Here is a 14848-nt window from a genome sequence, read left to right as displayed (position 1 = left end):
CGCCGCCCCGCCCCGCCCCGGAGCAGCCGCCTCGTTACAAGCATTTGCCACAGTTTATTAACAATAAACTCCTCGGACACGGCCGGAAAGGCAAGGTAGTTCTGACAACAGGCAAAGAATTACACGTGCGGGAACACGAACAGCGCCCGGCGAACGGCAGAGCCCTCCCCCGGCGGCGGGGGCGGGGGAGCGGCCCCCGGTGCCCGCCGACCCCGAGATACAGAGAGAGGAACAGCGAACGGCTCGTACACAGCAAAACCAGGGGGACAGCGGGACGGGGGGCCGCTGAGGGAAACAGAAGCGTACAGAAATCTCCTCGAAATTCACTGGAAAAGGCTGAAAGGGGCGGGGGGAGGCAGCAGGAAGCAGGCCTTGCCTTTCGGCTTTTAGTACTAATACAAACCACGGTGGAAAGTCGGGTGGTCGTTTCTGAAATGGAGTTAACGGCAGTCCTTCTCATTTTCGTCTTAGCTTTTACTTTTCCCCCGAAATTTCCAGCAGTAATACAAACATACTTCTTTCCTCCCAAAGACACCAAGAACAATGGCAGAACAGTTTCTGGTAGTGCATCGCTTCGGCGATTTACAGATCCCCTGCAAAAAAAGTCTATTTGCTCCAAAAAAGTTTATTTATATAACTATATTTTAAGTAAAATATCTGTTTTTACCAAAATATGATATACAGGCACATGGCTGTAAAATAACTTTAAACCAATTCACTATAAAATTACTTCTGGTAATAAATAATCTGATTCTCAGAGAGGCAAAACGCTCCTCTTACCTTTGCAGAGGGACTCTCCGAGGCACAGTTCCTCTGCGTTTCCAGAACGCTCCCTCCCTCTCCCGCCTGCATTCCCCTTGTCCTTCTCGCTAAGCCTTGCCCAGGGCAGAAGCAACTTGTGCTTTTCAGCCTGCGTGAGGCGGAATCCTGCTCCTAACAAGTCACTTAATACTGAGAAGTGGTAACGAACACATGCCAAAAGAAATCTGCAAAGTCAGTGGGGCAGGTACTCGCAACAGGCTTTTATTCTTGCAGGAACAGCTGCTCTTACTAGATCTGGTAAGATCTGCACTGCTTAGGGACTCCTCTGGGCCAGCAAGTTGCATTGAAGTCTGGTCTCGATGTGAATGAAACCAGAATCTTTAAGAGCAAAACATTATGCGTGCATCAGGGCAGCTGGTACATTAATAAGTCAACAGGAATTCAGAGACAGTCTTTAGTCCCCCAAAAGATCTCTCAAATTCAGAAATCTTGAACTAAATCTCCTCTGCCTTGGCAGAGTAATGGCTTAGAGGGGGGAAAAAAAACCCAAAAGCGTAGCTTACTTTCACTCCTAAATGTAAAGCAGATAACGTGTGTCTGATGTGTTCCTCCCCTGCTCTATTTCTGGACATCCAAATCTTCAAAGCACTTGCAATACATTTGGTCACAGACACAGTATTGCTTTAAAAGTCAAAGATATTAAAAATGTAAGAGAGCCACCTCAGAAATGTATCATCTCTCTGCTCTGGAGATCTTTGCCCCTGTCCTCTGCGCCAGTATCCCTCACACAGAGGCTGACTGCAGCTAGTCTAATGTTACCGAGTTGCACAGGGCAGCCTTCAGCTTCATGTATCAGATTTTTTTTTCCCCTTGTTTGTAAGATTACTGTTGCTGTTACTGCCTGCAGAGCTCCCTCAGCCCCAGGAGCAGCAGCAGCCACCACAAATCAGCTATGGACACAAAGCAGCCACTTCACATGGAACAGGCAGCACTAAATGAGGGCTCTGCCAGTGCTACCATTGGTGATCTGTAGTCAGAACAGTTACTGAAGAATCTAACATAGATAAAGCTTTTACAAAAGAAGCCTCAAGACAAAAAAAGTTGTTCAGACAGATTCTAAGCTTTTTAGCTTTCAGGAAAAAGCAGACTTGAAGCACAGCATGGAGTTACAGCACAAGGAAGGGTGGTGGGGCAGGGGAGGTGCTTCACAACAGCATGCCAGGCATGAATTTTGGAGCGGCACTTTCATCCCGACCTTAGAGGAGAAGCCTGACCAGAGCTACTGAAGCTGTAGCTTTTGAAGATTATTATTTGAAGCCTAATTTCCTGTCCCCCCCCATCTATTTATTTCCTATGATCCTTAAAAGACATCTCTGCACATCTCTCTGGGGAATAGGCTTGAGGGGTTTCGTAAGTCATGACTTGACGGATATTATTTTGATGAACTACCCAAACAAACCACCCTGAAACTTCTCAGGAAAGCACTCCAGGGAGCAAGTCCAGTTTGCAGAGCTCACAGAAGTCAGTGCTCCATTTAGCTTGCACATGAAGCAAAATGACACATCGCATCCCGAGAGTAATTAAAAAATGGAGTATTAAAGACTCATAACCCTGTATTCCCCTGTCATTGTTATTTTGAAAAGTCAGAGGGGAAGAAACAAAAGGCAACAGCAGTAACTTTGGCTAGGTGTTCTAAAGCCAGTTTGAACAGGAGTACAAATAGAGGTGCCTACTGTGGGAGCAGGATTCATTTGAACGTATCACATGCAGTAGGGAGCTAGGCAGAAGTAGTCCAGTAAGGACACATTAAGTCCACATCACATTCTCCTCTCAATGTATTACATACAGAATTTACCCCTTTAATTTGGTATTGCCTGGTGGTGGCAAGTCTTCTCTGCTAACATAAGCAATAAAGATATATGGAGAAAGGGAGAACGAGACAAGAGGGAAGACATTAGGCCCGAGAACAAAAGGATTTGTTCTCTTCTCACTTAAAAATGGTTCAGTCTTTGCTTCGCTTCCATACTGAGGACTGCTAGATACATAAACCAAATTTTTCTTCAGTACACACAAGCATACATCAAGAAGGTACCTACGACCATAGCACACAGCACACAGTAGCACAAGTTTAGAATGACTTAGTAAGTTCAAACAAGACAAGCTTTTACTTGGAGGGGAAAATACGAGTATTTTCATCTTGAATGCAGTTCCTTTGGGTGGGAAGGGAGAGGGCTGGCTCAAAATCCAAGACCAGATACTCATCCTATCTACAGCTACAGCAGACAGAAGGTGTCAGCCTTTTGCTTACAAAGTACAATTTTGTACTGCTACCGACACAACAGGAGTGAAATCTTTATCTTTGAATATCCCTGCCAGCAGCATACATCTGAACAAAAGGTCAGTAGGTAAGAAGAGAATGAGGGACCTCAAGAATGAATTTTTGGCTTGGACAGTCATCGCTGGTAAGTTCAACTTCTGAACTAATTTTCAAGGTCTTATATTCTCCTCCTACATTCTAGCTTCTTCAGGTTTGTTTTGTTTTTTTAAAAAGTGCATTCTCCTCTCATTAGATCTACCTTGGTAACCAGCAAAAAGAACCTCTTCTCAGGGCTGCAAAGTGGATTAGAAGCCTCTTAGATCACAAGCAAGGACTCCTTGCTTCAGCCCAGCTAAAATGAAGACTGGGTCTGCCAAGGCTTTCCCAGGCAGCTGACAAGCAATGTCCCACAGAGGCTGACCAGCCCACACTAATGGAAGCATCATCACTCCTATGCTTAGAAATAGCACACTCTCTTCCAGATATACAGAACCAAAATGAGAATAGCTTCATCAAAGCAAAAGCTAAAGCAAAACAAAAGCATTTGGCTGGAAGGCAGTGAGCTGGGGAATATTAAATTCCCCTTTTCCATGCAAGTTGAATACTGCTGGTGGAGGAACAGCAGGCAGGCCAAGAGATAACCCGTCTCTCACTTGCTGCTGCATTAAAGGCTTTCCGTATCTCTAGCTTCTACATACAATCCCATGTTTTAATAACTGGGGACCTCCTACCAGAAAGGCAGATCATCAGCTTCACAGTTAAGAATACATTAATCGTATCACTGTAATACATACAGGAGTACTCATTCCCCTGGCTAACTAAGGCCTCCTGTACCTGAAATCAGTTATGAATTATGTCAAGGTCCAAGTGGAAACAGCAAATTACAATGGCAGAAGAACCATAACCTTTACTACAACCACAAATGATCTGCAACACCTTGTGGAATGCACCCAAAATGGCGTATGTGTGTATATATAAATCTTGTATATAGACATTGTACTGTTTCATTCTTTTTAATACATATACAAGTACCTATACATATATACATATTTACAATTTACACCAGCCAGTAGATGTATGCGTATTGTACATATACACACAAACGCCTAGAATACACATGCACACACACAAACACACACTCTTTAAAATAAACTCCACATCCCAGGTAATGAAGTCCTGCAATAATCCAAAGAAGAGCAGCACCAAGTGGTGGGGGGCTCAATATACCAGCTTCAAGACTGCTGAGAACAAACACTAGCATTCATAGAAATTTTTACCCTTGAGAAATTAAAGAATGGATGGCATAAGCTTCAGCCCAGCCACAAAGAACCTTCATGCAAACTTCCCAGCTACACTCCAGCGATTCTTACTGGACCATCCTGTGCTCTCCTCAGCTGAACGGGGTCCACCAGTGCTGACCTGCTGCCCTTCGCTATTCTGGCTGACTAGATCAGACCTTGTACGATAGCATTCCAAACAGGCCTACCATGATACTGTGGTAGTCACCAATTCTGCATCTCTAAAAACAGAAACATGGCTGGGTTCAACATAAAAGCACTGATCAGACTTGTCCTTTCACTTCTTTTCTAGCAGCTCATGGAACAGTGACAATAGACTTTTTCATTTAATAGTTTAAAATATTTTCATTTCCTTCTTGTTGCTCACACTTTCACTGTCAGGAGTTGCAAGAGGTCCTGTAGCTCTGCAAGGAAGGCACTACAGTCCAAACGAGTCAGCAAGCACTTTTCCCAGCAGTCAGAACAGCCTTCTCCAGCAAGTGCCTTTACAAAGGCCACTCTACTCCTTAACATACCCAGACTGAGCATTATGGGCTGAGGGAGCCTATAGTGCTGCCACACATAATTACAGCCCCTCAGTTTTACTGGTTCAAAGACAGGACTGAGATGCAATGGTGGGCATGCGAAACATTAACAGGGCTTTATGGTAGCACACACTTTGTTTAACCTGCGAGAGGAGCATCAGCATCCCTCCTCGGGCACAGGGATCCAGCACAGATCCATCAGATAAATGAGAGATAGGAAGGGCTCGTATTCAGCACTATATGGGACATTCTTTCAGCTCCTATCAGGGACTGGTAACACTGTGGGAGCCACACATTCCATCCACACATGGAAAGGAGGGACTAACACCTGCTGGAAATGTAATTCCGTCTAGTACCTCGAAATGAAGAATGCCCCCTCCTCCTGGAAAACTGTGGCAGCAATACAAATGGCAAGATGACCCATATTACAGTGAGAGATGGGGGCTAGCTTTCTTAGTTTTGTAATTTGTTCATCTGCTAACCATCTACTCAATCAGGCAGAGTGGAAATTGTGTCCTTGGCCAGCAGTACAAAGTTCATATATAAAATTGCTGTGTCAAATTTATAGGGAGCATTAAGTATCTTTACAACTTCACTTCAAACCCACTGCTCCAAATGCAACTTAATTGTCCACAGTTTTGTCTACTTACTTGCCTAAGACTGCAAAAATATATTTATGAAGGACTCTGTTTTATTGCTATTGTTGGTTTGCACTATGTGGTTCCATCTTTACCATTTCAAATCCAGACTCTTTGGGGATAAAATATTGTTTTTCTATTGATTTTTTCCAATTTCTTAAAATTGTATAAAAATAAAGGATTTCCACAAATGTGGGCTAAAGGTAACCAATAATACTTCTATGCTTAGGATCAGCTGTTGGAAATGTGGTTGATAGCCACAAGACCAGAAATAAACCTCTAGTGATTCTTTAGTTTAACATTTAAAAGACATGAAAACTTCTGCTTATAAAATTGACCCCATACAGAATGGAACAGCTAACCTAACAGCTGTTTAGTATTACTTTTTAAAATAATGGTCCTAACTTTAAAAATAAAATCAAGTACTTCCTTTTATGATTTTCACATTATAAAACTGCACCATTCAAAATCTGTGGCCAGGGAAACCCCTTTGCAGTAAGACAGTTTCTTTTAATAGTCATCGAGGGTGTTTTCCAGGAAAACATTCCTAACATCCAGTATGGAAGCCAGCTCCAAAATGTGCTTTTGGAGGTGAGGATTCTCCACCGTTTCATCTCTTGGCAGTTGAGGATAAGATTCTGGATAATTTCGAGTCTCCTGCTAGATGACAGTGAAAACAAAGAGAATCAGACACTCATTTATTTTTACACCCTTTACAAAGAAGATTGCAAAAGGCCAGTTTCACCTAAGAGGTATCCTAATCTCTTCAGCATGCCACATAGAGAGAAAATATTCTAGCATTTTCCATTTTCTCTTTCCATTGACTCAGAGATGATCATAGTGGCAATACAAATGCCCATTCATCTAAGATGGCTAATAATATGTTCACAGAAGCCTTGCAAAAAAAGGGGGGGAAAAAACACCAAAAAAAGACAAAAGGACTTCACATACACTTACCTACTACGCTGGAGTTCATTTCTTGAAATTATAGACCTGTAAGCATCTCCAGTGGGAGATTCACCTCATCCTAAAACAAGTATCTAAGACACCGAGGGCAAATCTATCCCCACTATCAGAAGACATGCTTCTTTTCCCTGATATCAAAGAAGCCTAGGTAGCTAACTTAGGCTTGGAAAGCTACTAGATGTCTGCAGTTAAACAAGATGAATACTGTACCTTTCTGTGCTTCAACTTCCATTTTTTTCTGTAGTGTTTAAAATGGAGCAGGCAGTTTATACGCCAAGAGTCACATATATAAAATGGTGTCGATCCAGAAGCAAACTTCACTGTTGGCACAGCATTAACCAACAGGGAGGGAAAATACCATCTTCCTGCTTAGCTTATTCATTTACACTTCAAAGACCTTTCAAAATCCATTCACACTAGAATACATTCCAGCAATAACGTTCCACTCCTCCCCACTTCCTCTTATATTCTTGTTCTACACCTTTTTAGTTGTGTAGAAATAATAATCTTGAATTAATAAGGGGAATTTTTCTAGCAGACAAGGCTGTTCAGAGTGACATAAATGAATTAGAGTGTGTCTGCTACTTATGTAGAAGAATAAGGCTTCAGCAAGTCAAAGTACAAAGGCACAGATTCAATACAAGCTGTAAGCATTAGCATGTGAGCATCAGTTATCTTTCTGAAGTCACAGCGATACGCTTAGCCCTAAGACCCTTCCATCCTGAGGCAGTGCAGTTCTATATGCACCGGACTGTCATTCTCACAAAGGGATAGATATCCCTGCATACCCGGAAAATTTTGTGCATCCTCATAGTAGCCGAACAGAAGATAAATCTTGTTAGAAGCAAGCGAAGAAATTCATCCCCAAAAAATTGAAGAAAGGACTGATCTGTAGAGAAGGCAAAGAAAACTCAGTTTAGAAAGGCTTTAAAAAAAAAACCAAAACAAGACCAAAAAAACCAAAACGGAGAGAGAGAGACTTGGGGGAAAGCACTACAAATTCTTGTGCATTCCCCTTATTCACTATTCTGTCCTTTCAAAAGGCTGAGCAAGAAAAAACAGCATCTGCTTAAGCAGCACACTAAGGTTCAGCTGTGCATCTTTAGGCACGTACCTATGGATCGTGAGTGGGTCAGTAGTTGGGCAATATCTCGGTTGATTTTTCTAAGGTAATCTTGACACTTCTCCCACAATCCTCTGCGCATGCTTGATAATCCAGAGACAAACAGGAATGCCATTAAAGGATTGTTCAGAAAGAGTGTGAAGAGGCTACCCCGCTGAGACTGATCTAAAATAAATAAATAAATAAATAAATAAACAAACAAACAAACAAACAGACAAAGAGATACATTTGACAGATGAAACTGAAAAGCTGTCCCTACCACTGAATGAAGTTGCTCACCCACTAAATTCTGTAACAGAGGAACTACTCCTCTGTGTTAGTTACACCTTCTCTCCTCTTGTGGCAGATCTATTCTCAAGATGATGCAATGACTAGCAATAAAGGCTTACTGGAGATGTGTATTAACACCAAGAGAAATGAGATTTTCTCATGAATCATGGGAGGCCTATGTCTTCATTTTGAGCACATAACTTGAACACAAAAGTCATAACTGAAACAACTGACAGAAGATACTGATTATAAATACTAAAGAGAAGTATTAAACATGGACATTCTTATTCCATTCAAAAAAACAGGCAGCTGAACCTATACACCCCCCCCCCAAAGTCTACATAGTTGCCCTTTGTTGGGCATCACAATATCCTAAAGCTCATTTACTCCATGCAGTTCAACATGATAGACAGGAGTCCAAGCTTTATCTCAATTAACTGGGAAGTCAAAAAGAAAGGCAATGCACATAAAATCATATGCCTAAATGGTAAGGTCACTTCCTCATCAGCAAGGATTACTGATTTGTTTTGGTGCATTTGGGTTTTTTTTCCAGGACTTGGGCACACAGCATGCATAGTATAATGCTATAGTGACACAGGGGCTCAATTAGGTTCAGCTAAGAAGTCTCTGCATGATGCTCTAGCACAGTGTAGCATGGCTCCAGAACTACAGCATGACTTTCCTGACTGTTCCATGAACACAATATAAGCATCCAGCATTTTATAAAGTTAGTTCTATTTTTCAGAGTTTCTGTTTAAACAGGATTCATTATTACAGTACTTATTTTCTACTTAAGTTTCAGCTAAATAACAGGAATAGTTTCAAAACAAATGAGAAGCTTCCACTTCTTGCACATTCTCTCATGATACTTGCCTAATATCACTCTATGTGGCTTAGGCTAGACCTTTGTACTTGTCTCTGTGATGGATAATAAGCTTAACATGGCAAATTCCAATGAGAAAGTCTGGAATGATTTATATTTTATAGTAGTCACAAGGACTGAAGAACATAATGTTTCATTGCCTGTTCCTATTATAAACGCACCTTCTCAGGGCTTACAAAGCCAACAGTTTTCTTTAACTTACCCTCCAAAATCAGAACAAGATCTGAGAAAATTTTGCTCTACAGCTAGCATTTAAAAGTTGATGCCTTAAACTGACTCTGCTCACTTTCTGGGACTAATAAATCTACCCAAAGTGCTCATCATCATCATCACTCCAGCACTGCACTGGCAATTTTCTGAGTCTCCATGTAGGAGAGAGTTTGCCTCCTAGCACTTGTTGAAGCTATCCATAGAAATATCATGATTGTTAGAATAAATTACTTGCCATAAACAGTAACTAAACTTTATCGTATTACTTCAGGAAATGTTAATCTGATTTAGGGATTACGTAGTGATGAAAAGCTATCTTTTCATGAAGAATCTAAGTTATATTTGTTTGGGATAAATATATGATGCAATGGCAACTTGTTAGGAAATGCAATACTACACATACCTTGTAATGCTTTTGGATATGCTGTTGGAGAAAGCAAGCACACCAATGGTTGTCCAAATAAGTTTGTGAAATTCTGTAACAGATAAGAATTTTGAAGTATTGATGGTCACTTTGCTTGCTTTTGAATAGTCAGCAGGTTAAGAGTACAAAGGCTAGTAATGCCAGAAAACACACTAATGCCCATCACACAGTTCAGCATTGGCAGTGAGGCTGACAAATTGACTTGCTCATAGATCACAGCATAGAAGGAATATAACCCATTGCATTTTAAAGGAATTATAATTCTCTCATTTCACTGCTACTGACAGCAGACACTAATTTCATGAAAATACAGCTTTCAGTAGTAATACAGTACTTGGAAAAAAAATCATGTTCTGCAGTAAAAGCGAAAGCCATTGGCTTTCAGGTCAAAATAGATCTAGTGTCTTTCCTCAATACCAACTGAACTATCCAGTCAAAGTAATTTATTTCCCCTCTTCTTTCTAGCAGGAGCAACTATTTCTGGTGTAACAGAAGAGCCCAGTGAAGAAAAGTTTTAAAATAAGATTCCTTTACAGCAAGTATGTCATAACCTTAAGATCTGCTATACTGAACCCTCATTTTACAATACTAATTTCATGCACCTTCCACCTGCACCTTAAATATTGCCTAAGTGTCCTGTTGGACACAAATTTCTCCAGAAACCTCAAACAACACCATTGTCCAGTTTCACCAACATTTACCTGATAACAGTCCTACTGTGTATCTGGCTGGTAGGTATACTGATTGGTAATAATTATCAACAAGAAAAAAAAAAAAAAATCATTTACACAACCTCATTAGCTGTCACATGTCTCACCAAAACAGCCTTCTTAAAACTGAAGGCTTGCAAAGCCATAGAAAATGTAAATGATCATGTCTGCATCCTATCAGAGCACACATTCAAACCATGCATCCAGAGCATGAGTGCAACACACGTCTGTAGATTATATTCTTAAAATTGGCAGGTTACGAATGTAAGGTATACATCACCAGAAGTATTTGCTTGTGTAGAATCATCAAAAAGCTAATTTTTTGAATTTCTTCTGGCTTCTGCTTAACTCAAATGGAATTTCCCTTCTGGGTAGTATTTTTCAATTAAATTAGTTTCACTGATTTAATTTAATCTAAGCCTGCTAAATACTAAAGATAGTAATCTAGTCTAATCAAAATAAAACATTTCCCATATCTGACAGAGTGTTGACTAGTCCTAAAACCTCTTCTATTTCTTTAAAAGCTCAAGTGAGAGTTATAATGCTAGATACTAAGGTTTGGTCTCTAATGAAGAAACAAAGACTATTATCATGAAGAGAGTAACTGCAGGCCAACCCAGTACTATAAAGAAACATTTAAAACTCCAGGAGTCACCCCAGACGTTGCCAGTTTGAGCTGAATACACAATGACAGGTTACACGTTCTCAAGTAACATGTATGCTTAGTATTCACAAGCAGATTCACATGTTGAATTCTATCTTATATCACCCAGTTAGAGACTAAAGCAGACTTCCCATACACTCCCATCAGTAAAAATGACAACGCAATTAAACACTGCCTACAGCTATAAAGCAAAACCAAGGGTCACTCATACATCTCAGGAAAGGTATTACTCACTGACAGTATCTGAGATCATTTTGGGCTCTGTCCCAGCGGAGGTTAAGTCAACATAGCTAGTAAGTCCTGCAAAGGGGAGAAACTACACGGTTTAACACAGAACGCAACCTTTGGAAGACAGCTGCTCATGCCAGTCACTACATCTAAACTGTAGATCCAGGAGGTTAAGGCTCTCAAGCTTCCAGGTACCTGTCTCAGCTCTTGGCCAGACACAACTGCCTACCATAGTCCAAGCGAACACCAGGATTCACTCACCACCACCACCTCCGCTCCTGATTTCCACAGAAAAGCACTATGGGCATACATGCAACAAAGAAACAGGAGCATGTTACAGCCATGGCTTGGAGTGGAGGACCACAAGGTGCACCAGAAAAACCTGCCCTGCAGTCTAAATGTTGGTAGCATCTCTGGATAAGGAATGCCCTACCTTTCAGTGCATGGACAATTCAAAAAAGGGTAAAACACATTTTTGTTTCAAAATTGACTCTGTTTTTCTATTTCAGTATTCAAGTTTTCCAACAGAGGCATTGCTGCTTTTTAAAATGCATGTCATATACATCTCTTTCCAAAAGAAGTCACTTCACATGTAAGCTTTACTAAGCTAAGTATTTATACCACATCACTGACAAAGGCCTTGCATTCTTACTGGCTGGAGTTTTTGTTTTGGTTTGCTTTTTTTAAGACTTTTCATTTGACCATAATCTTAGACAACCACAACTACAAGAAGATACTGATTTAAAAATATTATTTAATCCACATAGACAGTGGTAACCTTCAAGAACACAGCCATCTATATTTAAATGGAAGTGTTAAAAAGAAAAAATCATGGCTTTAAGTAGATATGCTCGATTCGCAGTTATCTTCCACTTTCAGCTAAATATATATGGGAGGAAGCTGTTCAAGTGCCGCTGATTTGACAAACTGGCAAGTCACTTCCTGGCAGGACTTACTTTCAGTCATCACCATTTAAGCCCTCCAGAGAGGGGGAGAGGATGAGAATGCATGCAGGAGAGCAGAAACGGGCTGTAGAAAAAGATGTGTGAGCAGTTGCTGTTACTGCCAGTATTGCTAGCAGTGACATTTAAATGTCAGGATAGCTACTCTCCTATCAGAAAAGAGCAGAGCAGCCATGTGGAAAAAAGTCAGCACACTGACTTCAACTTCTCACACAATTGCCCAGAACCTCTTTGTTTGTGCCAGTGCTTGAGTCTACAAAACATCTCACAACACACCCAGAGGACAGTCAGACAGCACTACCAGTATATTCTGGCAACCAGGAACCAAGCACGTAAGCTTGCACAGCATGATGACAGACACGAATTTACAAGGGCTAGAAAATACTGAGATTGAGAGCTCTGCCATCTACCTTCAGCTGAAAACAAAACAAAACACCTAAACCCATCCCCACATATATATCTGCCTAGGTTCAATGGCAATAGATTGTGAAAGTGAATGTGAGTTCTCAAATGCTGAATACATTTTTTTTAAGTAGGGGTCCATGCTCTTTTTTTTTTTTTTCTTCATTGTCTTTCTAGTTTCCTCACAGTTGTGCCCACATGCTTGTGACCTGGGTCAGAGCTCCTAGCAGCCACTTCCATAATCCTGCCCTGAAATATTTCCAAAACTCACATTTCTATACTCCTTATATACAAGCAGAGCTGGACTTCTCTCACATCACCTGCTCTGTGCGCTTAACAGACGGAACACTGGTGTATTTTACACTACTGATGGTCAGTTCACTGCCGAACAAGAAAAAGAAACTAAATGGACGTTACAGTTTTTGCTTACTGTGTGCCCACAAAATCTAAAGAAAATTCAACTATCAAATTTATATGTAATACAAAAAGTGAATTCTACTGTAAACACTTGATGGTTATTCTCACAAGAGCTACAAATCTACACGTGGGAATCCATGACCTCAAAAAGATCCTTTGCTCTAAGCTGTCCACAGAACCCTGGTATGTCCAGAGCTGTATTTGAATTAAGGATGACCAGCAATCCCTTACTCTCTCTTACAGAACTGATCCACTTGACATACTTAAGCAATTCTACCAGAGAGGAAGGGGGTAAAACAAAACAAAACAACAAAAAAAACCCAAGCCACACTTTTTCCCCTGAAACAAAACCAAACCCCCCTGCTGTTATACTGGAATGAATGTCAGGAAAGAGCAGAGGAAAATAAAACCCTATGAAATCCTCATTTTCTCTGAAAGACAAGTGAAATCATTCTAATTGTGTTTCCCTCCCTTTAAATGGGGAAGAGAATTTAATAAAAAGCAGATTTGCACAGAAATCTAGTGCAGTGAAGTTAAATGCAGTAGTATTTAAAAAGCCCTTTGAAATGCATTACAATACAACAAACCAAAAACCCTACAGAGAGGCTAGATCATTATTAAGACTGTCAGGTGGAAGTTCCCTGGCTCAATACAGAACTATTCTGAATCATACTTATTACTGATTTAGTACCTCTCATTGGCCAACAAATGCCTTTAAAACAAATGACGCAGACTGTGGATACTGAACAAGGAACAAGTTCATCTGGCCACTAGACGTCCCTATTCCTCCTCTGAAATGCAGCTGTGAACGTTCACTTTTCTCACTGCACATAATGGAGCTATAAAAAGGAAGACATAAGGAAGTGGCACTTTACCCAGATATAGCACAATCTTAATATCCCATTCATGAATAAAATAAATGTCATAATGCTATCCAGATTCAACTGGCAACTGAGATTGAAATTGCCTGCTTCTGTATTACCCAAATTGCAGATTCTCAAAGGTAATTTGGCATGGAGTAATTCTACTGTATGTCCATAGCCCCCCAGGAAGGAGGCTCATTGTCCAAGCATATACCACTCTACAGTAACACTGGATGCTAATTTGAGTCTTGTTATTTCCTTGGTTCACATACTTTTCAGACACAGAAACCCCATGTTTTATAAGATCAGGCTCAATGCTTTGACTCCTTTCTGTTGCTAAAAGCAACTGAGTGTTGGGTGACTGGAAAAAAAAAAAGCAGATTAGTTATCTCCCTCCCCCATACACACACACCAAGATTTGTCTTTGGTATATAACAAAAATAAACCTCCCACCAGAGACCTTGGAAATCTTGAACCTTTTTTCCCTCCAGGAGGATTTATTACTTTCCAATGAGCGGCTGTTCATGTGCTTCTCCTTCTTGTTCCTATTCATAGGATCAGATCCTGACTAGCATGCACAACCTCAAAAGAAAAGAAAGACTGAATACAAACTGTTTAAAAAAATATCCTGTTAAAGCGTAAGCTAACTAGGGGTTGACACTGTATCCTATCATATGAGTAGCTGCCTTCAAGAACCTTACCTTATAGGCGACACTGTTTGAAGAGTCCACAATGATAAACAGGGGCTTTCTTGTGAAAGGGTAGAGATCTCCAGGGTGAAGACTGAAAACAGAAAGGGACACTTCACAGACCACTAGAACCGCTGCAAAGCTGTGACAGTGCACAAGCTTCTAAAACACACAGCTGCCCATGTCCAGATAAAAAGCAAGCAGATTCCCCATGCCCCAGTCCTCAGATTCATCCTCAGAGAGTAACTGCAAAACTAATTTGGTATTCTCTATAATATGGGCTGTTGGACTTAATTCTTCCCCAACAAGAGATGTTTATCTTCTTGAGATGCCATCCACCATTAATTTGAAGTTTTCCAGTAATAAAGAATTTACGTTAAGTCACAGTAATACTTTTTGAGTGTTTAAATCATCATTTAGAGTTGCATATTCATTTCTAATTGTTCAACTTCAAGCCAATCTACATTACGATGTCCTGCACTGAAGAGTTTGAATTCA

At 40.6% G+C, this 14848-nt stretch overlaps 1 protein-coding gene across 7 annotated transcripts in view; it reads right to left on the bottom strand.

Annotated features, from left to right (window-relative positions):
- Positions 1 to 46: 46 nt before the first annotated feature.
- Positions 47 to 14848, bottom strand: part of SCAI (suppressor of cancer cell invasion) — a 51109-nt gene continuing 36307 nt past the window's right edge. For 6 of the 7 annotated variants that reach the window (XM_075054668.1, XM_075054664.1, XM_075054670.1 and 3 more), the window contains 5 exons: positions 14363 to 14444; positions 9395 to 9467; positions 7620 to 7793; positions 7294 to 7394; positions 47 to 6199 (listed from right to left, as the gene is read on the bottom strand). In XM_075054668.1, the coding sequence (XP_074910769.1) occupies positions 6050 to 6199; positions 7294 to 7394; positions 7620 to 7793; positions 9395 to 9467; positions 14363 to 14444 (580 nt within the window). In that variant the 3' untranslated portion in view covers positions 47 to 6049. The remainder of the gene's footprint in view (positions 6200 to 7293; positions 7395 to 7619; positions 7794 to 9394; positions 9468 to 14362; positions 14445 to 14848) is intronic. The other variant, XM_075054665.1, reaches the window with a different exon arrangement.

The sequence above is a fragment of the Buteo buteo genome, chromosome 23 (genome assembly GCF_964188355.1).
Source record: "Buteo buteo chromosome 23, bButBut1.hap1.1, whole genome shotgun sequence".
NCBI classification, from domain to species: domain Eukaryota; kingdom Metazoa; phylum Chordata; class Aves; order Accipitriformes; family Accipitridae; genus Buteo; species Buteo buteo.
Note: the sequence above shows the minus strand (reverse complement) of the source record. Positions and strands in the feature narration are given on the sequence as shown.